This window comes from Tachysurus vachellii, chromosome 19 (genome assembly GCF_030014155.1).
Source record: "Tachysurus vachellii isolate PV-2020 chromosome 19, HZAU_Pvac_v1, whole genome shotgun sequence".
Classification (NCBI taxonomy): domain Eukaryota; kingdom Metazoa; phylum Chordata; class Actinopteri; order Siluriformes; family Bagridae; genus Tachysurus; species Tachysurus vachellii.
This window is the reverse complement of record NC_083478.1, coordinates 7,269,513-7,295,852: the sequence shown is the minus strand read 5'-3', so window position 1 is coordinate 7,295,852 and position 26,340 is coordinate 7,269,513. Positions and strand designations below refer to the sequence as shown.

General features: G+C 37.7%; 1 protein-coding gene across 1 annotated transcript; it reads right to left on the bottom strand.

The window, feature by feature from the left end:
• Positions 1-1,452: 1,452 nt before the first annotated feature.
• dnajc11a (DnaJ (Hsp40) homolog, subfamily C, member 11a) lies at positions 1,453-15,800 on the bottom strand. The gene is made up of 16 exons (XM_060894363.1): positions 15,666-15,800; positions 11,579-11,708; positions 9,383-9,456; positions 9,203-9,304; positions 8,989-9,117; positions 8,114-8,236; positions 7,944-8,017; positions 5,414-5,603; positions 4,786-4,871; positions 4,537-4,653; positions 4,304-4,459; positions 4,141-4,210; positions 3,427-3,484; positions 2,963-3,105; positions 2,596-2,725; positions 1,453-2,490 (listed from the first exon to the last, which is right to left on the bottom strand). The coding sequence occupies exons 1-16, from the start codon at positions 15,735-15,737 to the stop codon at positions 2,465-2,467; spliced, it is 1,680 nt and encodes a 559-aa protein (XP_060750346.1). The 5' UTR covers positions 15,738-15,800; the 3' UTR covers positions 1,453-2,464.
• Positions 15,801-26,340: the final 10,540 nt, after the last annotated feature.

Here is a 26,340-nt window from a genome sequence, read left to right as displayed (position 1 = left end):
TATATGAGTAAAGAATGAAAGAAAAAAGGGAAAGCAAAAAAATGTTGCTTAAATTACGTCATAGTGACTTTTATTTTGGAAAAACGCTGCTACTCAAAACGGGAAGTGAACTATTGAGACCAAATGTGTAGTACTCAAACACGTTATATTGAATAATAACACTAAGGGTGCTATTATTTTGTAATCATTCCATCACGGCAGTAAAAAAAAAAAAAAAAAGCTTAACATGTATTAGCGTTTTAATCACTTCATGTCCGTATGTATGTTGTGGGTAAAAATGCTTAAAAGATGCTTTGCTTAACATTTCACCAGCAGGTTCAGTAACATGCTGTATGCCATATAAAACACAATCTTATTTAGTTTGTTGTTTATTGTCAAATCTTTTTCTATTAGCCATAATCATTATTGAAATAATGGTTGAATTAACATTATTAAATTGACTAACATGCTATTGTGCTATTATTAAATAGGCTCATGGTTATGTTTACTCAATTTGAAACCTTCATATTGCACTAAAATCATAAAAACCTTCTGCAGAATGCTGTTTTGGGGGATGCTCACATAAACACAACCCATGATGATACACACCCTTGATGATCTTTTAAAGCTCACCTAAGATTTTGTCTGCATTCAGAAATTTTTCTTTTTTGTTACTTTTTTCTTTTGGGACAGCAACAGGTTTAAGGAAGAGACTTAATGACACCACAAGACTGTATCATAAGGATAGGTCGAACATCTTTTAACTAAAGCAAAGTCGATACAAACAGTTTGCCAAAGCTGGTGTTGAAGTTCGGGTGTCCGTTAAAGAGCATTAACATCAACACCACTAAACAGGAATGCTGACTGCAACCCAGGCATCCTCACCTGTTATCACCTCTTGTAGCTGAATGAGCAAATCCCACCAGCATCGAAAATCGAAAAATGTAGTTAGAAGCCTAACCAGAAGGAGATGAAGGTTATTATAACGGTACATGGAGACTAAATTTGGAACGGGAGCGTGAGGTGTCCACAAACCTTTGGTCATATAGTGTAACAAAAAGGAGTAAAGGAATAGTATCAAACACACAACAGACAGGCCACTCTCATTTTGTCTGACATGCAGCTTATACTGTGGTTGAGAAGTACTGTTAACATAAATACAAATTACATGGCACCTGTTTTTGGATAAAATCAGGTGAAAGGATTTTCCTTCAGATTAAATTTTTTGCTCATAAAAGTCTAGCTAACATGTATATATACATATACACACTGTATATAGATAGCCCTGCGATGGGGTGGCACTCCGTCCAGGGTGTATCCTGCCTTGATGCCTGAGATAGCCACAGGCACCCCGTGACCCGAGGTAGTTCGGATAAGCGGTAGAAAATGAGTGAGTGAGTGAGTGAGTATATAGATAGATAGATAGTCAGTAAGTGATTGCTCCCACCCCCCAAAAATATACACCATTTAAAACCATTTTGATGTGATTTTAATTAATCTCTCCCAGCCCAATGGCACATGTTTATTTTACTAATGATAGACTCTTTCAGAGTGGAACAGAGTTGTTGTGCAACTACAGAAGTCATCGTCAGTTATTGAAAGTTTGTGATTGCAGTGAAAGAAGTAAAAAAAAAAAAAATCCAAATAGCACAGAAACAGGACTTTTTAGAGAATTCACTAAGGCATGGGAAGATGATGAAAGCTTACACACAAAAAGTTTTACCAACCATATTCAAGAACTGTACTTGATATTTTATTGTGCACATTCTGTGGCATTTTAAATCAGTCTCTCCAGACACAGAATGCCAAAGCATGTGGTGTGTCAATTTGTTTGATCACAGAGGAAAAAATTATTCTAATGTTCCCATGCTTTATATTCATGTAACAGTTTCATATGGGAGCTGTTGATTAGTTAAATTTCAGCTAGAATGGAATGGTAAATGTATTACAGTTGGCCAGCACCGGTATCACAGAGGCTTGGATATCATTTTTTAACAAGTATAGAACTGTTGAGAGATTCTGTTTTATATAATATTTATATGTTGATAATCAAGGTCAATGCTTGGGACACTCCTATTGGTATTTTTAGTGGGATTGTGTGGATTGTTACAGCAGCATGCGCTGAATACAGGCACAGTTGAGATCCTGGAGATTCATATGTTACCATTGTTTTCCTGTGGGGAAAGGAATTTGCCTGGGGAAAAAAACCTGAGGCGAAAATAACAAGAAAAGTAACAAATACTTTGCATATTCTTACTCAGATTTTAGCTACAGATTTATCAATTGGGGATTCAACAATTTCATGCATTTTCCACTGGACTCCATTAAACATGCCTTTTTACTTAAAGATTAAAACTCCACAAAAAGAAGGCTGTAGTGCATGTGAATGGCTTTTAGACCACATGGAATATCCAGTTCACAATAACAACCATTTCTCTCATACATCAGTCCAAGTTGTCCCTTTCAGCGATGTAGATAAATGTTCCTAAGTGTCATTATCAATTCTGTGAGCTAGAAAGAAGATGGAAAAGACAAATACATGAGACCAGTGGACAAATACAGACAGAAACTGAAATTATATAGCAATATAGCAAAGTAAGAATAGCAGAGACTTACATTGTTTTGGTATCCTGAGTGCTTCTGTGTCACCAGACAGAACCTGGTGCATGACGCCCCGAAACTGATACAGCACCTTCAAGCTCTTTTCTTCTCCCACACAGGGGTCGTAGAAGCCTGGTAAGCCAGTCTGACCACAACAAACCATGTCAGTGAAGCACTTTAGCTGAGGTAAATACAATATCATTTGATACATGTAATTTTTTATGTTTTTTTTACACCACAGCACTGTTGAATTAAATTCTTAATTCTGATTGGACAGAGACTATGGAGAAATTTCTAGCATGTTGCCATGTATTATTGCTTACATATTAAACATGTTAATGATGATCCGGTCATATTTAGTTAACTGGTTTGAGTGTGTTACCTTTGAGGCCTCTGTGAGAATGAGTTTGGAGTCTTTCACCAGGCACTGTAGAGGTACAGTCACATCAATGACTCTTGCTCTTTCATGCTTCCTGCTGTTGTCCGTCACAAACTTTCCATACCAAGCGTTGAGTATGATGAGTCCTAGGGAGATAAAAAGAGGACATAGTTAATGAAAATCTGTTGCAAATTAATCTGAGGCATTATTTTTTTTCCGTAAATGCTATATTCTTGTCAGGGTCAGCGTGGATTAAATTACTTAATAGTTTATATTGTAAAAATGAAAAGAAATGCATAAAGACTTACCTTGACTTATCATGTACTGTAGTAACACCTTTATTATGTAGTCTATGACAACTCAATATTTTACCAGTGAACCAAATGCCTGTAATTTCAATTGTGTTCAGAGTTGTAGATTTGTGAAGTGCGTTTTGACACGAACCACATGGACTCATAATTTCGTACCCATTTTGGACTCCTCAGCTTCAATGATCCTGCGCACTGACTCCTGCATTAGCAGAACCTGAGACACAAGAACACAAGCAAAAATTTTACCTTATCCATTAAAAAAATATTTTGAAATTACGGTCACAAAATTGTTTTAGGTTTACGTTAGCAGTACAATATTGTGAACAATAGACAGGTTGTATATTTTTATTTTTGGCAACCACAAATTTAACATAGTTTCTCTATATTTGTGACAATTTTAAGGATTTTCAAAATTGTCGTTTGTTGTGTACTGCAATCTTTCACTGGAATTTGAATTAATCCTACATTTTTGTATTTTATTTATTTATTTATTTTTTTGTTTTCTCCCTTTTTTTACTCTTGAACGTAATTTCCAGAAAATTTTGACATTTGAATGTTAAAATTGACAAATGTTGAGTACAATTCTTATACTGATGGAATGGCTACCGTGTTGAATTTAAGGCATAAATGAAAGGTTGTGTCATTGTTTTCAGAGACACCTGATGGCGCTGTCCCTCCAATTGGTGTCTCCAATTTGTCCCACATTTCAAAGTGTCATAATTATCACCAAGAAAAGTAGTACTAATGGATAAATTTGGAACTGTGTAGTCTAAATGTATTGCTTCTGTTCATGCTACTCAGAAGGACTGCAATTAACTAGTCTACGTTAAGAACCATCAGCCGTATAATAATAGTGCCGTGTGGACGTACAGCAGACTCGGCTTCTTGCTTCTTCTTGGCAATCTCAGATGCGGCACTCTCCCGATGCTTCTCCAGTTCCCTAAAGTGAGAAAAAGGGTCACGGGTAAATTAAATACAAAGCCCAAAATTCCTGACAATTTTGAAGATTTTCAATGGGGAAACTGTTCCTTACTGTTCCTTCTGAGCACACATGTAAGGTTTGATAACAAGACGCTGGATCGCCAAGTAAAATACAAGAGGACCGACAGTGGCGTAGAACACTGCACTGGGAAGGAGCTGGTCTGTCAAATGGATTGGAAAGAAATATGTCTGGCTGGCTCTGTTCAACCTGAAACGTAAAAGTTGTTTTATATACATGGTGTCAAAAATGAATAAAAACAAAAACAGAACACGTGAGCTACATACTTGATCTTGAGGGAAACACCTTGTGGCACTCCAACACTGACTGTAGCACCGAGAACACTGTGTCGACTGATCTTAGTCTCAGCACCGTACTCCACCACTGTTCCGAAAAAGCCTGATCTATACACAAAGTGTGGAAAAAAAGACTTTAAAATCGTTTCTTGTTCATATAACAAGGTAGGTTTAGTAACCCAAAGGCAAATTCAACTACCTATAATGGAACCACTACATAATAGTTACTCAAGCACATACTTGACTGAACCCTTGATCTTGGTCTGGTCATCATCTTGGAATTTGTACTGGTAGCTCATCATAATAAAAGTATGTGGGATCCCCAACTGTCAAACGAAATACAACAGGATGACACACATGTTTTCAGCCCTCCTTTTTTGACATTTGTAGTATTAAAATCTGAAAGTAAAATGAACTGAATTGGGACTAGAGCTTGTGAATGCACACCAAATAATCCATGATCTTCAATTTGTGAAAGTAAACAGAGTTCTCTGGATGTTATTGAGTGACAAAAGTATGTGAAATTTATTCATTGTATTTTCTTTCCATGGGGGAAAAAAAAACTGCAAGATTATTTCAAATAGAACACTTTTCTTAAGTTTAGGCAAGAGTGCAAAATCTTTAAATGTTAAAATGCTTCACAATACAGTCGCATTTCTGCTGCTAAAATCTAAATTTACATCAGGTAAGACATTGTGTTGAAGAAAACACAGTGAAACTGGAAGAGATTTGGGATTTTTTTCACTTGGATCACAAACAAAAAAACCTCTACTGTAAAAAAATAATTGAAAATTATTATTATCTACTTTCTAAGAGAGCATTGCCGGTGGAGCCACTCTGCAATAGTCAGCTTTATCATGTTACTGACCTGCACAGCAAATGTGAAGTGGCTGCTCTTTGTGTCTCTCACAATGCTGGTGTTCATGGAAGACTGAGCACCCCAGCGCCACTGTAGGTAGCCCATTGTGTTTTTGTCTAAGTGGCGCGCAAGCACGGTGGTTATGCCTGGACGTACACCACGTGACGAAAACTGCATTGCACATTGAGCAGTCATGAAGCTGAAAGACACGAACACACACACATCCATGTGTAGTACTAAAAAGGTAGAAGAGTGAATAATCATGATTGTTTATAGGTCTTGGACAGTTGAATGAGAAACAGAAGACATTTTGGTTATCAAACATTTTAGATTCAGGGAACCTTTTTGTATTTAAAAATACAGTGATGCCTCGAGATACGAGTGCTCTGACATGCGAATTTTTTGAGATACGAGCTGTGATTCGACCAAATTTTTGGCTTGAGATACGAGCAAATTCTTGAGATACGAGCATCCGAGCCGCCGCCGCCGAAACAAAGATCCCCAACAACAACGTGTGCTCTGTTTCCCCCGCCTCAGCTTCCAGCGTCTCACTCGGTTAAAGCCTCCTTTCCACTGCACATGACAAACGACGGCCGATAAACAGGAAGTCATTCATTTCCTATGGACAGTCGCAAAGGGGCTACGTGAGGTGCCGACCATCTGTTAAAAAATTTTTACTTGTGCGACTACACCGCATCTGATATGCCGACCGGACGGGTTTTTATTAAAACGACCGGCAGATGTTAGTGAGGAAAGAGTGACAAAAAAGGCAAAAACAAGTGACGAGAAAAGCGATGAAGAAAATTAAGCAAAATGAATGCAAAGAAAACATAAATTGTAGCAACTAAGTTCAGAGAATTTCAGTTCTGTCAGGATCACTTTGTCAAAAGAGAATTTATTAGATGATATGCATACAGTGTGAAAAGTAGTGTTGGTGGTATGGTTCTGTTCTGGACAAGAATCCATGCGCCCGTCCGCATGCATGGACTGAGCGGAGAGAGCAGCGAAAATAGAATAGACCCCCCGTATAACAGAACCACTAATCATGCATAGTATTAGATATGCTCGCTTACGCGTTTTTGGAAAGTAATAAATGAATGAATTGATAAATAAATAATTAAATAATTAGAGAGAGAGAGAGAGAGAGAGAGAGAAATATGTGGAGATTTATGACGTAAACTGGTACAACGAACACAGGTTCCGGCATGGTGGAGTCGGGGTTGGAGGAGGGAGTTTAAATCGCGAAGCGCTAGAGCGGCTCTATGAATGGGAATTTAAATGGTCGGGTAATATGGATGTCGTAACCGGATTGGTGCGCGTCGTGGACAGCTGATTAACAGCTGATGCACGCTTGACGTCGTGGCCTGCAAGAACTAACATGATGCTTGATTTTTAAGTTCGTTAATTTTAGTGAAGTTTAGTTAAGTTCCATTTAAGTATAAAGTAGCATTAAGAGTGTACAGTAGCGAGTAAGTGAACGAAAGTGAAAGTGTACGTACGAGACAAAATTCCTCCTGTTTACTCCTCCCTCAACCTCCGTGCGCATCTTCCGTAAAGTAAAACCAGTTTATTTTTTTAACATTCTCTTTTATTACTGTATGTTTTTATACAATATTTGTCATTCATAAATACAGGTACTGTACATTTTTCATATTCAAAACACAAACAAAACAACTGGAGTGGAATTTTGTGAGCTGGAACGGATTAATGGGATTTCAATTCATTTAAACGGGGAAAATTGTTTTGAGATACGAGCAATTTGAGATACGAGCAAAGTCACGGAACGAATTAAACTCGTATCTCGAGGCATCACTGTATGAGGCACATTCCTTAAAAAAATTAATGATTGTTTTAGTTTCTGAACTTGTCCATAAAAGACCCTAAAATAACTAACTGCACCATTTCACTCCAACTCTTGTATAAATGCAGTCTGGTTTCAAAAAGCAGCAAATGGAGAATCTAACAGGGGTCGAAGAAAACTAGCCATGTCCCCACGTATAAAAAAAAAAAAAAAAAATCAGGATTTTATTATTAAATCCTGTAATATATGCACTGAAAGAGACACTGTCATGTGTTGGCCTTCTACATTCTACACTGGTGGTGTTGCTGGTTTATCAAAACTAACACATAACTAAAACTATCGCGGCCTAATGGTTAGAGAGTTTGACTCCTAACCCTAAGATTGTGTGTTCGAGTCTCGGGCCGGCAATACCACGACTGAGGTGCCCTTGAGCAAGGCACCGAACCCTCAACTGCTCCCCGGGTGCCGCAGAATAAATGGCTGCCCACTGCTCCGGGTGTGTGTTCACAGTATGTGTGTGTTCACTGCTGTGTGTGTGCACTTTGGATGGGTTAAATGCAGAGAACTAATTCTGAGTATGAGTCACCATACTTAGCTGTATGTCACATCACTTTCACAAGCATTTCTCTGAGTTGATAAACCATCTAAATGACTGAAGCTCTTTTGTGTCAGGATAGTTATTTTCAGTTTCTTTTTCTTTAAGAGAACTTCACTACACTGCTGACATGCATTACTCACCAGCGAGGTGTCAGGTTGCGAAAAATCTTCAACCCAAATAGAGGACCGTGTGTATCTCCTGCTCCTAACTCAACCTACAAACAGAATAAAGGTCAAAATGTGTCTTGCATTCCCTGGAATAACAGTCATCATAAGTTTGTATTAAAATAGCAAGCCAGCAAAGTTCACACCTCTCCCCAGCCTTTTGCCGACGTCACCCGTCGCAGAGCCAAGTTAATGCTTCCACCGCCGTTGCCATTGTGTGTAGAAAGAGAGCCAGAAAGAATGGCCGTGTCTGACGTTGTCAGAGGGGCCTTGAGGAGAGGAAAAAACCCAAACGACAAAAAAAAAAGACATATGCGTGTGAGATAAAATGTCTAAAAAGCAAATCTCATATAATGCTGACAGCACATACTAACATAAAGGAGCTGACTCTGATTCATCAAAGACATCCAAGGTGAATTAAAGCAGATTTTACACACAGTGTCAACTTCAACTTTGAATGCACACCTGCTCTGACTGTTAACCGTAACCTGCAGTTAAAGCAGATTAAAGCATCCTCGTAATTTACGTGAAAACATTGTGAGAAGAATGTTTTGAGAGTCATAGCCTCTGTTTGGCTACTATAAGAATAACATCATAATAACGAATGAAGGTTAAAACCTTTTTTCCCCCAATATTCTGAGTTAAACGCACGGTTTAATTGTGTAAGGACTTGAAGGAGAAATGAAATGTTGAGGAAAATGAAATAATGGATTTCAATACGAGTTGTTTATGTCAATGTAAAACGTTAGCTTCGACCGAGTCTTCAAATTGTGTCAAGCATCCTGAAAATATTACAAATATGACAATAAATGGAGATCACAATCATATCATAGTCACCCAAGCTGAAGAATTTTCACATCCGAACCAAACGCTGACCAAATCATCATTAGTCAGTGTCTCTTCATTACACATCTCTGATGAAGAAGATATTAGGCCTGATCGCTTTTTAATCTCTAATTAATATAACAAGGTGGAATCGACTCAAAAATATAATCAAATTCCCTCTGGAAAAATCACACACCTCTATGGACTGAGATATATGCATCTTGTTAATCTCAATGTTGGGGAAGCCACCAACAGAGAGTTCTTCATAGTCTTCCTCATAGTGATCAAAAAGGTCTGTGGCATCCACACCCACACTGATTGTCCCCTGCCGGAGAGATGATGAATAAATCAGTAAAATCCAGACGCCTTGAGACTTGAAGTGAAACGTTCAAACAGAAGAGAAATAAAACCTTAGGATTGGTCCTCTGGTGAAGCCTTCTCTCCTCCCTCTCTCTCTGAAGGCGCTCAAACTCTTCCCTGATCTCAGCTGGCGTTCTTTTCCTCTCTACTACCTAAAAGAAAATTAAATTCTCTCTTTATTTGTGCTTATTATATCGTTACAGGCAAGCTCTATTTGAACCCAGACTTACCTCCCATCCTTCCACGCTCAGCCCTCTCTTCCCATAAATATCATAGATAGCTCTGGATTGTGGATCACTTAGAACTGCACGGAGAGAAAATATTGTAAAATCGCAATGTTGTTCCTCCTCTCTGGTACAATATACAACTTGAATTCCCAGAAATGTTGGGACGTTATTTAAATATGAATAAAATGAAAACTAGAAGACTTTCAAATCACGTGAGCCAATATTTTATTCACAATAGAACATACAGTAGATAACGAATGTTTAAACAGAGAAATTCTACCTTTTTATCCACTAAATGAGCTCATTTCAAATTCGATGCCTGCTACAGGTCTCGAAATAGTTCAACGCGGGCATGTATACATGGTGTAGCATCTCCTCTGCTTTTCAAAACAGTTTGAAGACATCTGGGCATAGAGGTTATGAGTTTCTGGAGTTTTAGTGTTGGAATTTGGTCCCATTCTTGCCTGATATATCAATAGGTTTCCAGCTGCTGAAGAGTTCGCTGTCGTTTTTGACCTATTTTTCGTTTAATCATGCACCACATGTTCTCTATAGGTGAAAGATCTGGACTGCAGACAGGCCAATTCAGCACCCGGTCTCTTCTACAACAAAGCCATGCTGTTTTAATAGCTGCAGTATGTGGTTTTACATTGTCCTGCTGAAATGCACAAGGCCTTCTCTGAAATAGACGTCGTCTCCAGGGGAGAATATGTTGCTCTAAAACCTTTATATACACCTTTCAGCATTCATAGTGCCTTCCAAAACATGCAAGCTGCCCATACTGTATGCACTTATTCACCCCCATACCATCAGAGATGCTGGCTTTTGAACTGAATGCTAATAACACACTGGAGGGTCTCCCTCCTCTTTAGCTAGAAGGACATGGCATCCGTGATTTCGTACAAGAATGTTAAATCTGAACTCGTCTGACCATAGAACACTTTTCCACTTTGAAACAGTCCATTTTAAATGAGCCTTGGCCCACAGGACATGACGGCACTTCTGGCACAGCGGGTTGTGATTTCCGACAGTGGTTTCTGGAAGCATCCCTGGCCCATTTAGTAATGTCATTGACACAATCATGAGTGATGAGTGATGCAGGGTCGTCTGAGGGCCCGAAGACCACGGGCATCCAATAAAGGTCTTCGTCCTTGTCCCTTACGTACAGGCATTTCTCCAGTTGCTCTGTATCTTTTGATGATGTTATGCACTGTAGATGATGAGATGTGCAAAGCCTTTGCAATATGACGTCGAGGAGCATTGTTTTTAAAGTATCTTTTTACACACTCTTTCAAAGATTGGAGAGCCTCTGCCTCTCTAAGGGCCTTTTTACAGCTGGTCACTTCATGTGTTTTCTCTGATCCGATAGCTATCTGATTTGTTAAAACTGTTCCATTTACATTAGGCCACATAAATGCATCTTGGCGAATCGGATATCAATCCGATCTTTCTACTCCCGCCCAAAATGCAAATATATTTGACCTCATTTCCGTTTCTGGCGCAATGCACGACTCGTGAATCACTTGCGAGTAACGTACTTCCGTTTGGGAGGAGTATAGCGCTGACATATGTGGCTTGAACAACCACATTCATTTACACCTGTACAGTTTCATCTGAAATGCGTCCCAGACCACCTCCTGAAGTGGTTTGAACGATCGGATTTATATCCGTCTTGAAAACGTTTTGGAGGGCATTTAGACCTGGTCTTTTTACCATCGGATCACAGAAAACGCATGAAGTGACCAGGTGTAAAAAGCCCCTAAGACATCTCTTTTATAGCTAATCATGTTACAGCCCTGATATCAATTAACTTATTTAGTTGCTGGATGGTTCTCCCAGATGAATATTTTCAAAATATCTTGTTTTTCAGTCATTTATTGCCAACTGTTTTTGAGAAATGTAGCAGACATCACATTTGAAATGAGCTCATTTAGTGTATAAAAGTGTAAAATCTCTCCTAAAATCTCTCTCCTATTATCTTATCTATGTTCTATTGTGAATAAAATATTGGCTAATGTGATTTGAAAGTCTTTTAGTTTTCATTTTATTCAAATTTAAAAAACCTCCCAAGACTTCCGGAATTCGGGTTGTAAAATAAAATTTCATTAAGAGCAATAAAATAATAGGCTGAAAGCAAAAATGGCCGAACCGTACAGCTTAAATATTTTTTTTTGTGTGTGTTAAACGCTGTTATCTCACCTTCATATGCTTGGTGCACCAGGTTAAAAAGCTGCTCGGCCTGTCTTTTCAGCTCAGGGTCTCTGTGTTTATCAGGGTGATAGAGCATGCAAAGACGCCGATACGATGCCTTAAGTTCCTCTTGCGTGGCCTGAAAGTACAATATACGCATGATGTATCATGGTTATAGACTTATAGTACTGTTTGTCTGACCACTTACAATACCCATAAACACAAATGATCTAGATGTAATGACTAAACAGCATAGGCACTATCTTTACTAGCAAATTAGACACTGTTGCCCACATCCGATTAAAGGAGGTTAGAGACAAAACAGGTTTTTAGAACTGCATACAAGGACAGTATATCCAGCTATAGACAGGCTCTAAAAGCTGCTAGCGCTGAGCACCTGAGCAAAGTCATAGAAAATAAGCAAAACAATCCAAGGTTCTTATTTTGCACAGTGGCTAGATTAGCAAAACATCTGATATCGGAAAATACTATTCCTTTACAGTTCATTAGTGAGGATTTTGAGATTCTTCACTGATAAAATTTAAAATATCAGGAACAAAATAGTTGGTGTTCAACCCGTGACAGCATCTCGTGATCCAGTCTCACCTAAAGCTCTACACTCACAACTACAGCGCTTTACAAGTGGACAGCAAGCGCTAGATAAACTTTTACTACAGCTACTACTACATCAACATGTTTGTCAGATCCCATTCCAACTAAATTACTGAAAGAAATGTTACATACAGCTGGTGAGCGTCTTCTTAATATCATTAATTCCTCGTTATCTTTAGGTCACATCCCTAAATCCTTCAAATTGGCAGTTATTAAGCCCCTCATTAAGAAACCTAATGTAGATCCTTAGATGAATGATCGAATTACAGACCCATTTCAAAGCTTCCGTTTATGTCTAAAATATTAGAAAAAAATTTGAAGAGTTTCAGTCAGGTTTCCGGCCCCCATCATAGCACAGATACTGTTAAAGTTACAAATTACTTCTTGTAAGTTCGGACCAAGACTGCATGTCACTAAATTCTACTTTCTCTCACAGGGCTGCATTTGACACAATATTCTCTTAGACTGCTTACAAAATTATACAGGTATTCAGAGACAGGTTTTAAGTTGGTTTAGATCCTACCTGTCAGATAAATAGCATTTTTTTTTAGAATTTAATTGAGAATCGTCCTGTTTCCTGCCATTTAATTATGGGGTCCCTCAAGGATCAGTTTTAGGACCTCTGCTTTTCTCAATGTACATGCTTCCATTAGGGAACATCATTAGAAGGCATACGATTAGTTTCCGTTGTTATGCTGATGATACCGTTATATATATCATCAAAACCAGATGAAATATCTAAATTGTCTAGGTAAACCAAGTGCAATAAAGAGATAAAAGATTGGATGACCTGTAATTTTCTGTTGTTAAATTTTGATGACAGAAATATTACTTATCGGTCCAAAAGAAAAAAAAAACTAAACCGAAGGTCTCACAATTCAACTTCCATTTTAAGGGATGTGTTGTAACTACTAGCTCAACAGTGAAAGACCTGGTTGTTTTATTAGACAGCAACTTTTAAAATCATATCACCCATATTACAAAAACAGTCTTTCCCACCTTGCAAATATTGCCAAGCTAAGAAACATCCTAACGTTATCTGATGCTGAGAAGCTAGTTCATGCATTCTTGACCTCTAGACTGGACTATTGTAATGCATTACTAGGTGGTTGTCCTGCATCTTTAATAAATAGGCTACAGTTAGTCCAAAATGCAGCTGCCAAAGTTCTCACCAGGACAAGAAAATATGATCATATAACCCCAATTTTATCATCTCTACACTGGCTACCTGTTAAGTTTAGAATTTATTACAAAGACGTTCAAGTCTTTTAATGATTTATCTCCCATGTATCTAACCAGACTTCTAACACACTACATTCCTTTATGCTCTTTGTGGTCTAAATGTTGTTAGACAGGATCAATCGGTTACTAGAGATGAATGAATGTGAATGTGAGTGAACTAACAATGCTGATCTGCTTTTGTATCTTTCTTAGCTGTAGTACTATAGCTTAGTTAACCAGTCTTTAGAAATGTTAGCCATTGTGTGTTATCTATTTGCTGACTACTGAATAGTCATTTATTCATAAATACACCCCAATGTCTTTTCCTGTACCAGTCTCAGACATCATTAAGAAGTACTGTAAGAAGTACTGTGTAGTAAAAAGTAATAAAATCGTGTATGTGAAATGTTTCTAAAACAGTTATGACCTAATCTCATTAACTTGTATTGACTTGCAATGTTCATTAATCTCTCAGTCGTGTCGAGACACTTACATATTCACGAATGCATTAACAACAGTTCTCAGACATATATAAGACAGAGATAATGTACCATCATGACAACAGCAACAATGATATTATTATTATTATTATTATTGTTGATGATTATTAAAGTAAATAATTTTAAAAATACAGAAAAAAAATGACTTTCCTTTGTTAAATGGTTAAATGGTCATAACTATTTTTGCTGCTATAAGACTAATATTTAACATTTGTAATGAATTGGTCCATCTCTATTAACAGTTATGATTTAATGTCAGAAACTTACATTAACGATTAATTCGATAGCAAGTGAAAGCAGCACAAATTGAGACCCAGTCGCTATTGATTAGTTTGATTAGTGACGTCAATGACAGAGCCGACGTTAGTCAACATGTTATTACGTTTCGTTCAGTGAAGTCTGCATTGAAGAACCATCTACAGGGCTGTCAAGTATCGCGCATTGAGCGTGACAGTCACTCATTTGGGTCTTTTGTCACGCTCTCACGCCACACATTGTATTTCTCACGCAGAAAAACCTACTATTTATCATATATTTTATATGCCGCAGCACCCAAAATGTATCTGTCCGCACTGCTGTCTCTATGGAACCGGACAGGAATCAAGGAGCTCCCCTGGAGTTCTTAGTCGAGACTGACACTTATCAGCCAATCAAAAAAAAGAGGCTACACAATAGCCAATCAGAAAATAGCACTATTGTATATGGGTAAGATTTAACGCAACAACCAATGAAAAAAAGCATATCCTGGAATTGTTCAGCAGCATCCTCATTCACCCACAGAGAAAAACACTGGAGCTGCGAGCATCACTTTGAGCACAGAGTAAGTCATGATCTCCTGTTTTAATGTTACAACAAATTCACAACTTGTTTGACACAAACAATGACATTTTGACTGCTGTTAGAGATGTTTCCCAGATAATCAGCATCAGTTTTTCATGAGTGTCTGTAACTTAGCCAACAGTTTTACAGCCTGTTCACTGACAACACCTGCTCAGAACAAGTAGTCTAGGCCAGTGGTTCTCAAACTGGGGGCCCTGAGATGGTGCCAGGGGGCCCCGGGTCACTGACAACACCTGCTCAGGACAAGTAGTCTAGAACAGTAGTTCTCAAACTGGGGGCCCTGAGATGGTGCAGGGGACCCCGGCTTTATGACACTTTATAAAATAATGAATTTATCATAAATTAAATCTCAAAAAATAAGGCTACTAACCAACAGCACTAAACTGTATCATTTAATGTTTTGTTTTTATTCAAATATTAAGTTTTGAAATTTTTTATGTCATAAATGGCCAGTAAACGTGATTCTGATCAATTTTCTCTCTCTTTTTTAGGGGCTAGACATATTTAAAATGTCACTCTTGCCTGTCTTCAAAACCTGAGAGCCCTGCATCTAGAAAATAACGCCAGTCGCCTGTCATATTGAAACTCAATGTGCTCAGTGCTAGCTTCATAGCACGCTAGCTTTGGGTGTTAGAATAACTTTGTGTAACAACTTTAATACAAAGCATGTAGGAGATTTATGTAAAGGGTACGAACATTTCCGAAGTCACACATTTATACGGTAAAAAAAAGAAATCAACAGAATTTAAATTTGATATGAATAAACAGTGTCTTGCTGCAATGTGCAATGATAAGCAAAGGGTCACAGTGCTAACGCGTTAACTCAATTCACTCTAAATCTTCATTTGCTTTATCTTTCTGTCAAATATTACCACATATAACTCGAACTATACATTCACAACTAAATAACGTGGATCCCATACCTCTCTCCTCACGTTTAATAGCGAATAGTAATCATCATTGTCAATCTCATCCTCCTCCAAGGCCGCCGCCATGTTTACAACCTTTCATCCCAACCTGCGTCCGTTTTCATACGGATCTGGAAACGTTATCGCCCCTTCAGGCGCGGAGGTGAACCTTTTTTTCCTCCTTCCTTGCTGAGCATATAACATGCTGCATAGATTGTTTTTAAGAAGTTACTGCTCTCTACATTGGTTAAATATAATATAATGCTTATTAAACTATGCTCTAAATTTATTTGCACTTTATATAATCGACACAGTAATTATTCCTAAATGGAAAGGATTTATTATTAACTCAGATTGCACAGTTTGATATTTCTTTATGTACCAATTCTTACCCCTGGAGATCTACAAAGTCTAAAAGCCTATTTTGAACGCCTACTCTATTGCACATTAGGATATTCTTTGTTATTGGTAGGCATAGGCATCTTTAATCTGAAATTATACTTTCACTAATTATGACACGCACACTGACAAGATTTATTAGCTTCATAAACAAACTATTGCAAGAATAAACCCAATGCAAATGAATGAACACACAGGCGTAGTTAATTACCAGTGAACATTTCGTACTTACAAAAAGTAAACAGAATTAATCTATGCAGCTACAAGCCTAAGTACACTATTTTAAAACTCCAATTTATTCTGCTGAATGAGAATTAAACCCCACATGATCGTTAATTGATCTCAGTTTTATTATGCAAGAAAAGGTTTTTTGTCTCTACAGAGAAAGCAAAGGTCTGACAAAACAAAGGTCTTTGCACTTTGTCAATTAGGCTACTTTACCACTTCATGACTTTTCTATCGGCGATGAAAAGGTCAGGATTTGGAGAGTGTTACCATTTCCTATGTTATCAATCGAATGCAAGCAATAAGGATCATATTTTAATGATGGCATTTCACGGTCTGTTTTTTGCTGCGGGCAAAGAAACATTTAATTCATTATCTATGAGCTTGCTGCAATTAAAGAATGTTCATTAATCTCTCAGTTGTGTCGAGCCACTTACATATTCACGAATGCATTAACAACGTTTCTCAGACAAATCAGATAATGTAACTAAAGAAAGTAAAAGTGGATTGACCTAAAAGATATTCATCATCATCATCATCATCATCATCATCATCATCATCATCATCACAACAGCAATATTATTATTATTATTATTATTATTATTATTATTATTATTATTATTATTATTATTAAAATGCCCAAAAGTCACTCTCAGGTTTAGTAACACTATATGGCCAAAAGCATGCAGACACGTGACCATATGTATCTATTTCAAACCATGGACTTTAATACATTGCCTGTCCCTGTTTCCTGGTATTGTACCTTCCACTATTCTGAAAAGGATTTTCACAAAATTTTGAAGCCTGGATGTGGGGATCTGTGCTCATTCAGCCACATTAGTGAAATCTGGAGGTGATGTAGGGAGAAAAGGCCTAGTGCACAGTAAGAATTACAATTTATTTAAGCTGTTCTTTCACACCAACTTCATGATGAAATGTGGGTTGGTGAAAGGAAATTTTAATGCTTCTGTATACAAAGACCGTGTAAACAATTGTGGGCTTCTGAATTTTGTAACACTATGAACCACATACGTTTGACCACTCTATGCTGACCTACACTATATGTAATCTCAATTTTGAGAGGAATCTTAAGAGACACTCACTTCCATTTTTATTTGAATTAGGTTTTTAATAAGGACCAGTTGGTAGTGTTTAAAGCCTCCTGCACTCTCTGTATGAGTCTTGCTCTCTCTGGAGCTGTCCCTTCAGCACCACCTCTGTGTGATAGCTAGTTCTATTCTGTTCTCTTTTTTATCCATTAACCATATACCGACTACGTAATTCACACAAGCCTACCTCATTACTGAAAATCATTTACCTCATTAATAGATAATCGGGCAAAGTTCCTAATCACAGTAAATTTAATTAAAATGTCTTTAAAGGAACACTTTAAAAGAGCACAGCATTTTCTTAACCTAATCTCTATCTACATCATTTTGTAGCTTACTTGATTACTATTCACATGCATTTCCAAAATGTTCCTACATTAAAAACCTATTGTACTCAAATCTTACCCATAATGGATGTTTAATGTAAGCTGTTTGGGGAATAATAAAACAATAATAATAAAAATAATGCATACACTTTTATGAATCTTTTTGGACAGGGTTGTTTGATATGGCCTGATGCAAAGTGGATTATGTTCCTATAACAGCACACCCAAAAACACTTTATTATTGCTATAGCACAGTGATGTGGTATATTATTACCAATTGTTACTAGTTCATTTAATAACAAATGACACATTGTTCAATTTAAACATTTATAGTTACATTTAATGTTGTGGAACCTCTGCAAAACAAGTTAGTTCCAGTTAATAGTTGCATTATATCAGTTATAAACTACTGCTCCTTCAGCAGTCTTTCATTTTTCTTTCTCCCTAAATTAATAGAACAAAAAACAGCATGGCACCTCACAGAGAAACTGTATAGTGTAAACCTGTCTGTTCAGAAAGCTTTCTGTGGGGAAAAACCTACCAACAATGCAATGTGCTGATACTAGAGTCTCCTTCAATAAATGTCCTGCTGCATAAAACTTCACCATTTTCTTTGATAAATAACATATTTTTGAAATGTCTGAGACTTTGATTATGTCGACTGTGAACCATATGAATATGAATTGCCCTGAAATAAGCTGTTATTATAGAACATACTAGAAACCCATTAAACTATGTCTGTGATTTGAATCACAGTCAGCGCTAATGTCAGCGCTGCTGTTCATCATATGTATTCAATACCAACAGCTCCAGATTCTACCACAGAACAAACAGTGCTGTAATATAAACCTTTAAGATGTTGTTTTTTTCAGTACACATTTATGGATTCTCCAGTAAAAAAAAACAAAATCTGTCTTTTTCTTTGTGACAAATCTGTGGTCATTGTAGAAAACGGCTTGCATCTCACTTTTATTTATAGTCCTGAATAGTGTATTTCTTAAACATCTACTCATGTAATTCAGCAACTGCCATTAGAACTACCATTAGATATTATAGCAAAGCTTAAACTTTCATACAAATGCCACCTTAGGTGCCATCATCTTGGCACCCAAACGCCAGCTTCTCACAGGAATAATAAAAACGCAGCAGCATCAAGCATCAAATTAACAGTAGATTTGATAAGACACATTTCAAATACTTCAATCTAAACGTATGTGTTTCGGGGTTGACATTGCCTTTTAAAATAAAGCACATCTAGGTTAATTAAAGAGTCTGTATTTGGACATCGATGGTGCAACCCCTTTGCCTTGTCCTTTTTGCCACCCTATGCACACGTTTATCTTAAACTTACTAAGAGGAATTCTCTACAGAAATCTCCCTTGCACATTTTATAGTTTCAAAAGAAGCCTCCTGTGCCCGTTTAGTCTTACGCACTCCTCTGACGGTGCACGGTTCAGGCACGAGCTCATCGCGTATTGGCTGTCTGTCTCTCCGAGGCGTGGAAGCTGCGCCTAAACATCCCTCCATCACCCAATGATCGCGAGCGGACACTTGGAAAGGGAAGTCGTTTCTCGCTGAGCTCGCCGGCTATTTCAGCATCCCGTGGCCAGTCATCATCCCACAGCCAATGGTGGAGTGGCTTGGAGTTGCCTCCCGCTCAGCCGGTCCCTCCTCGCGCTGTCCTCGACGTGCACGCGCGTGGTGGTACCCAACGCTCGCGAAGAGGAGGAGGAGGAGGAGGATGTGGCGCGCGGAGGGGAAATGGCTGCCGAAAACAAGCCGGAAGGTAAGAGGCAAAAGCTCGGGGATTATAAATGTTTTTGTTTACTACTAATGACAACAGTGTGAATGGAGTGAAAACATTAAACAACGGGTCCGAGGGGGCTCGCAACTTGCGACGCGAGATGCTTCTCGGGTTTCCGCATTTATCCTGACACACTCGTTATTTCTCCATCATTACCCTAGCCAGCTATGGTAGCTAGCCAGCAATGTGTATTACATTAAAAAAAGAATGAGAAAATTAGGAGACTGAAAGAAAAAGAAAAAGAAAAAGAAAAACCCGACAAGCGTAAAAAAAAAACGCTTTTTCTCTGCGTCTCAGTTCAGAGAGCAAACTTACTGACAGCACCGTTTTAGTAGTCGACCACTAACTTCTCTTTTATTTATCAAGCTTCTCCGGATGCACAGGAATTGTTCCTAAGTTGCCTGTGTTGAATCGCACTGCTTTTATCCACCAAGTCTGGCGCTGACATGTCTCAAAAAGCTTAGCTTGTCTGTAAGAATCTACTTCTAACCACAGTGATGTGCTACTTTCTGTGCTCCAAAGTACTGCTCTGTTGCTACAGCATGTGCATGAACTACTCAGCTGAAATAAAAATACACGTAAACTATACCTGTGGGACAGCTTTAGAGTTTTTTCTTAATGCCAGCATGTTAAATAAGAAACCAACAACTGATTTGCATGTATTGGATGTGATGTCATTTTGGAAAACTTTACATGTGCTGTCAAGAAGGAAGTTAGGATTGAAATCAGTAGGTAGTCCCTGTAGAATAACGCAGATCAGAGCAATTTGATATATTTCTTACAAAAGGCCTTAGACTTGTCATTTTGGTATTAGATTAGTTGGAGGATTACTGATGGTGATGTTAATGATTAGGCTATTTTCGCTCTCAGTGTGTGTCTAGATCAAGTGTAGTAGGTATACATTATGTTCTTGCTGAACTTCTGTAAGGATTAAACTAATCACAGCTACTCTTTATTGTGATTGATACAATTGTCTTTGGTAGAAAGTAAACCGTAGTCAGTGGTTGTTTCAATTTAATAGAAAATTGACTATATATATATATATATATATATATATATATATATATATATATATATATATATATATATATATATATATATATAATTAAAAAACTACTAATAGCTGAAGGTTGTCTTTTTTTCTAGCCACAGGGTGGAGACCTTGTGTTAAAAAAAAAACTTTTATAAAAAAAAAACAACAACAACAACAACAACAAAAAAACACCAGTATTTTTATTGCACAGACTTATTTCTATATATCCCGTTATTGCTGTGATTTTTGATTACTGACATAAGCAAAGTTAAACTTAAAGAGTTCAAAAGGACAATGCAATGAATCCGGTTATTCCCTCATTGACCTTATACTAGAATACTAGTATGAAGCAGCACTCATGCAAGTATTACTGGCTTACTTATTACCTTGTAATTACAAAGCTATGAATATAAAATCAGCGATCAGGAAACAATGCAATGACAGTAGGAAAAGTGTGTTGGGTTTGAACCAGTGCTGGAACACAGGGGGGTGGTATTGAGCTTTGTTAGTCGCCACACTACACGTTTGTTTTACTATGCACGGCGTGTCAACTGAGAAGGGGAGTATTGGAATAAAGAGATATCTACCTTTGTGTTGAAAGCATCACATGGCTCAGGGCTACCCAAGCTTGTTCTCTATTTGTTACAGATGCAAACAAACACATCCGGGCTTGTAATGCGCACCACATTCATGTTCTTCCTCCCGCTGCGTTATGGCTGCCACGTGCTTTTTAGATCGTCTGAGCTGAGACTCCCCTGGCAGAGCAGGTTGAGTTATTTTTGACGTTCTTGTGAGGTCAACGTGCGGAGGAGGAACATGTGTCACACACTTACTCATGAACGTAGCTGCTTCTGTGCTGGACAGGTTGAGGGCTTTTGGTTTTGCATATATACACACACACACACACACACACAAATATTCTATATATAACTATATTCTATATATTCTACCCTACTGTGCCAATTTAATACTCTAGGCCTACTTAGTAACAATGTGAAAAGTGAGTGGAACATTGCATAGTTTTTACATTTCTTTACCTTTTTGATTACTCTCTGTCCCGTAACCTTTTGTCCTTGAAGCAGCAGTGTTTGTGTTGAGCGCTGCTCTCCAGGGCTTCAATATTTCACAGATTTTTTTGCACATAAGGACAGGCTGTTCTTTGCTAGAGGCTACTACGAAAACATGGATAATATCTCTTATGTCCCACTGAGTGCTCCTGTCCCCTGGTTTGACCCTTCCAGAGAATCCCACTTCCAATACAGTGTTTAATAATAGGGTCTTTAGCAGCCTGTTGGCTATCACATGAAACATGATATTTTTTGACTGTGACACTATTTCACACAATGGTTTTATTATTATTTAAAAACTATGTTATTAATAGTAACTAATTTAATATCAGTAACAGACTCTAACTGGATTACGACCACCTGCAAACAAAAGGAAAGACACAAAACCTACGAAACTCTCTATATATTGTTTTTTTTAAATGTGGTAAATGTGCCAAATCAGTAGGTTATATTCATTCTTTTTTCTGATTCATATCGCCATTTATTCCACTGATATTTGCAATGGCTGAGCGCTACTTCAACCCTTTTTTTTTACTTTAGCAGTATATAAAATGAGTTTCTGAGAGAAACATGTTTGACTAAACAGACTAACAATATTAGTCTGTGGAAATAAAATGTCACTGCAAGTGGATTTATTAATATTTAGACATACATTTATTCTCCTGAACAAAAATGAAACAACAAAACAAACAAACACAAATCTATTTGGTATGTAAGCTTATGCTAATGCTAGTTATCCACTTTCTAATAGACTCATCAGCCGCTTCACTAGCCAATAAAGTGAAAAACAAGTGATAGCAAATGACTGTATATATAAAGTAAAAAGTAAGGAAGAAAGAAAGAAAGAAATGTGTAAATATATTTTGAAAAAGAGGAAGAACAGAAAGAGGACATTTTCTTATGTGTTGTGACATGGCATGACTCTACTGTAAATCTGTGCTACTCATGCTAACACTAGCTTGCTAATAAGTGTGCTAGCTATTCATTTTCTGAACTAGTCAGCAATGTAAAACTGATGACCTTTCACATAAAGGAATAAAAACAAATACATTATTTTGAAGCAGAGCAGGGATATATTTCCTTGTGTGTTTTGATTCTGTTTCTGAGGTAATTATGGTTTAACACTAGCTTTGAGCTTCATAATAAATGAGCTAGATATTTATTTGCTAAACTAGGCAACAGTCCTCCCTTACGACCATTTATTTAAAGGTAGCCATATATTGGGAAATTATTGTAAATCAGAGCAGGAGTTTAATTCTTTGTGCTGCTTATTTGATATTTAGCAGTTGAGCTGAAGTGTATTTTTTTTAGAAGTAACACAAGGATTTGTACACAAGGCTGCACAAAGTATCAACCATTTATAACTAGAAATAAATAGGAATATTGTTCATAAGTATTCCAGTCTCCGTCCTAGAGAGACAGGACAGTTTGGTGATTTTTTTTTGCTTCAAGATACCTGATTCAGATCGTCAGTTAATTATAGGGTTTAGTAATTTTGTGAAGGAAATCACCAATTTGATGTCTAGTATCAACTTTATATTTAAATTGCCTCTATAACATGTAACACTTAAAATAATCATTTGAAGTTGCGTTTATACTGTACAGTTGTAGAATTTGTATTAACAGGATCAATGCATTTTATTACCAAATTAAATTGCGACTGATTCATTTAGATAGAAACTACACCGTAAAGTGCATAATACATTTTTTTCTTTACCTGATTTTATTATACCTTGAAATCAGAATATCACAGCATATCTCAGAGCTGTGTTAATGATTTATTTTCTAGCCCAACATCAGTATTGATATTAGCTTCAGAAATCTCATGTTGGTCAAGCTTGAGTGGAGATCCGCTTGGGGATTTATAACTCTATTAAATGAATTAGATCATTCATGTGGTGGGGGCATGGATGAGTTTATCAGTGCGTACTCTAATGTAGAAACAGATACTTTAACCAGTTGTGATGCCTTACCTGCTTCAGACAAGCAGACATCATTTTGCTCAATGCAATGCAAACCGAACTTCCAAAAAATTTCCTAAAGCAAAATGGAGGAAAATGTTTGAATATGTATTTCTTAATGCTCAGCAAAACCAAGGGAGAATAGAAGGTCAGGAAAAGAAAGAAATACACAAGCAAACTATCTGACACTGTGAAATTAACTGGCAACATTTCCCAAAAGGCATTATCCCAGGAAGGAAGAATAAAACTAAAATGTCTCTCAGCAGTTACGATAACTCTGTTATGCTTTTGGAAAACCATGCACAAGCAGTTAAGATTCTCCCTCGCATCATCTTTTCATTGCATATTCAGAACTTTACATATTTTTTTCAGAGTTGCCACGTTGATCTTTTGAAGCTGAATTATAGAGTTAGATTCTTGATCTTCAGCACTGGCCCATATACTGTAAATAATAAACAGAGTGTGTTCAGGTCTGGTGTAATGAAAACATACACACTGTCATCTTCTACAAGATGAAAGAGATTGCTTTTGTACCGTCTCAAAGCCCAAACCTGAACCCAAATAAAATTCCACATGTCCTCACCACTAGGGAGCAACTTAAGTCAAAGCAATCCCTTCTGCCCCTCTGAACATGCACAGTGAAACAGCGGTGTAGACTTCGTGTAGAGAAGTAACTTTGGCTTAGTGAACCTGAAAGCCGAATTGAAGAGATTGCATGAGAGAAGTTTTTCTCTACTCAGTGACGCACATGTCTGACATGCATGGGGAGGGAAGCTTGGGTTCACAGCAACTAGCCAGTAACTGGTCAGTGTGTGTGCATGGGGAAAATGTAGAAGGTCTCAATGTTAAGTTATTGTGCAGTTTTCTTAGTCTCTTCTCTTTTTCTACTCTCTCTTTCTCTGCCTCCGGAAGGACTGAAGAAAATTCGTAATCCGGATCGAATGTACAGATCAGCTGTGTGTTATTCCGGCCATGCTGCTCCTAAGGGTGTCAGTGATGACACAGAGATGAACAGTAAGAGCTGGTTATTAATATTGCATCCGTGGCATTGCTTGAAGGGGCCACTTGCTGGCTGATCTATTATTCATTCATCGATTCATTTATTTACTTCTTGATTTCATTATATCTTCCTCCTTATCCGCTGGGAGTTCCTTCCCAGAGCTTTCTTTGAACCTTGAAGTGTCTTCTTGACAGCAGCATGCTATCAATATCACAAGTGTTGCCATTTGCTAAGAGCCAGACCTGTCCATAAAGACTGCATTACGCCAGACTCTCATACTAAATGCTGCCATCCACTACACCGCTGACCTTCTAAAACTCGCTACTACCATCCATCTAAAAGCACAGACTTTATCATGTTGTATATTGCAGAGTAGGCAATGCTGTAGTTTGTTGAAATGATTTGTGAAAACCGCGAGTTAATCTCATTTCGAACCGAGAAAACAAATGTTTTCTCTTCAGAACGAAAAAGCTATTTGCCTTTAGATCAATTATGTGTATTAATGTATGCCGACGCATAGAACGTTGATTGCTCCATTAGTACTCCAGAAGTCTCCATGCTTAATACGCATCGAGCTGCTCTCCTGCCACCCCTGGAGAATTTGTTGATCTGTGTAATTAAGTGCGTTTATGTTTGCCGTAATTTAGAAAACGGAGCCAGATCACGCTCATCTCCTTGTTGTGCTATTCACTGATTATGCTCTTTCCATTGAGTTCAGTCCTCAGCGCTTCAAAGCAGTGTTTTAATGAACGCTCTTCTGGGACTGGAAAGTGAATGGCAGAAGCTTCTGTTTGCATTCATCCAGTATACAGCTGTGCATTTGTCTGTCTATCTGTCTATCTGTCTGTCTGCCTGCCTGTCTGTACCATATGTATGGGCTTGCTTATATCACTGAGATTCCATACCTCTTGCATGCAGCATGATCTAATCGCTCTGCGTGACTGCGTCTGGTGGCCCAGTTAACATGGCAGCCTGGAGGTTTGTGTATCACTTGGACCATTGAAAAAAACAACAAAAAAAATAAAACAACGTCCTGTCCGAAGCAGGTAAACCACTCATGTGAGTAATTGTGGAAGTGGTTATGATAAGGATAAAGGGCTTTAGTGGGGATCTGGCAGTGTGTCCTCTTATTGTTTAGTGGGTGTGTGCATGTGTGTGTGCTCTCAGGTCCTCACCTCCTTTCTCCCTGAGATGGGATTTTCATGGATGGGTGAGTTTGGCTAAGGCTGAAAACACATAAAGAGTGTTTTTTTTTCCTTCCCTCAGTTAAGGCATATACTTGAGCTGAATTAAGACATCGATTTCCAACATTTCTGTCTAAAGCAAGAGTGTTGATATTAGAATAGAAAGCTTTAATAAGTGTAACGCCTAACGTTCAAAAGCGCTGAACATTTTTACACTTATTAGCCAAGGTTAAAAAACAAAATGTAGATTTTTTTTCAGTAAATAGCAGATTTAAAGGTCAAAAGTAAATTTTCACATCCTCATATTATAAGAATGGTGAGAAGATAGTAGTTTACAGAAGACATTCAGGCTTCGAAAAGGAAGCCTAATAAAAGCCTTTATTCAAAGTAGCTCTTTTGCCCCATCAGACCTATTCATCAAAGCTTAAAATATTGACCTTGAAGCCTTAAACACCATGTTGCAAAATGATTTTTTAATCATATTGCACAAACATTCACCCTTTAAAGCAGGGCCTCCAGAGCTGAAGAAAATTTACCCTTCAACAAGACAATATCTAGAGCTGTTTCCTGTCATGGCTTTGT

Coding starts and splice junctions, on each gene's coding strand:
- dnajc11a (XM_060894363.1), bottom strand. CDS start 15,737: ATGGCGGCGGCCTTGGAGGAGGATGAGATTGACAATGATGATTACTAT. Junction 4,872..5,413: donor ACTTCACATTTGCTGTGCAG/GTCAGTAACATG, acceptor TTCGTTTGACAG/TTGGGGATCCCACATACTTT. Junction 4,654..4,785: donor AAGATCAAGGGTTCAGTCAA/GTATGTGCTTGA, acceptor CTTTGTGTATAG/ATCAGGCTTTTTCGGAACAG.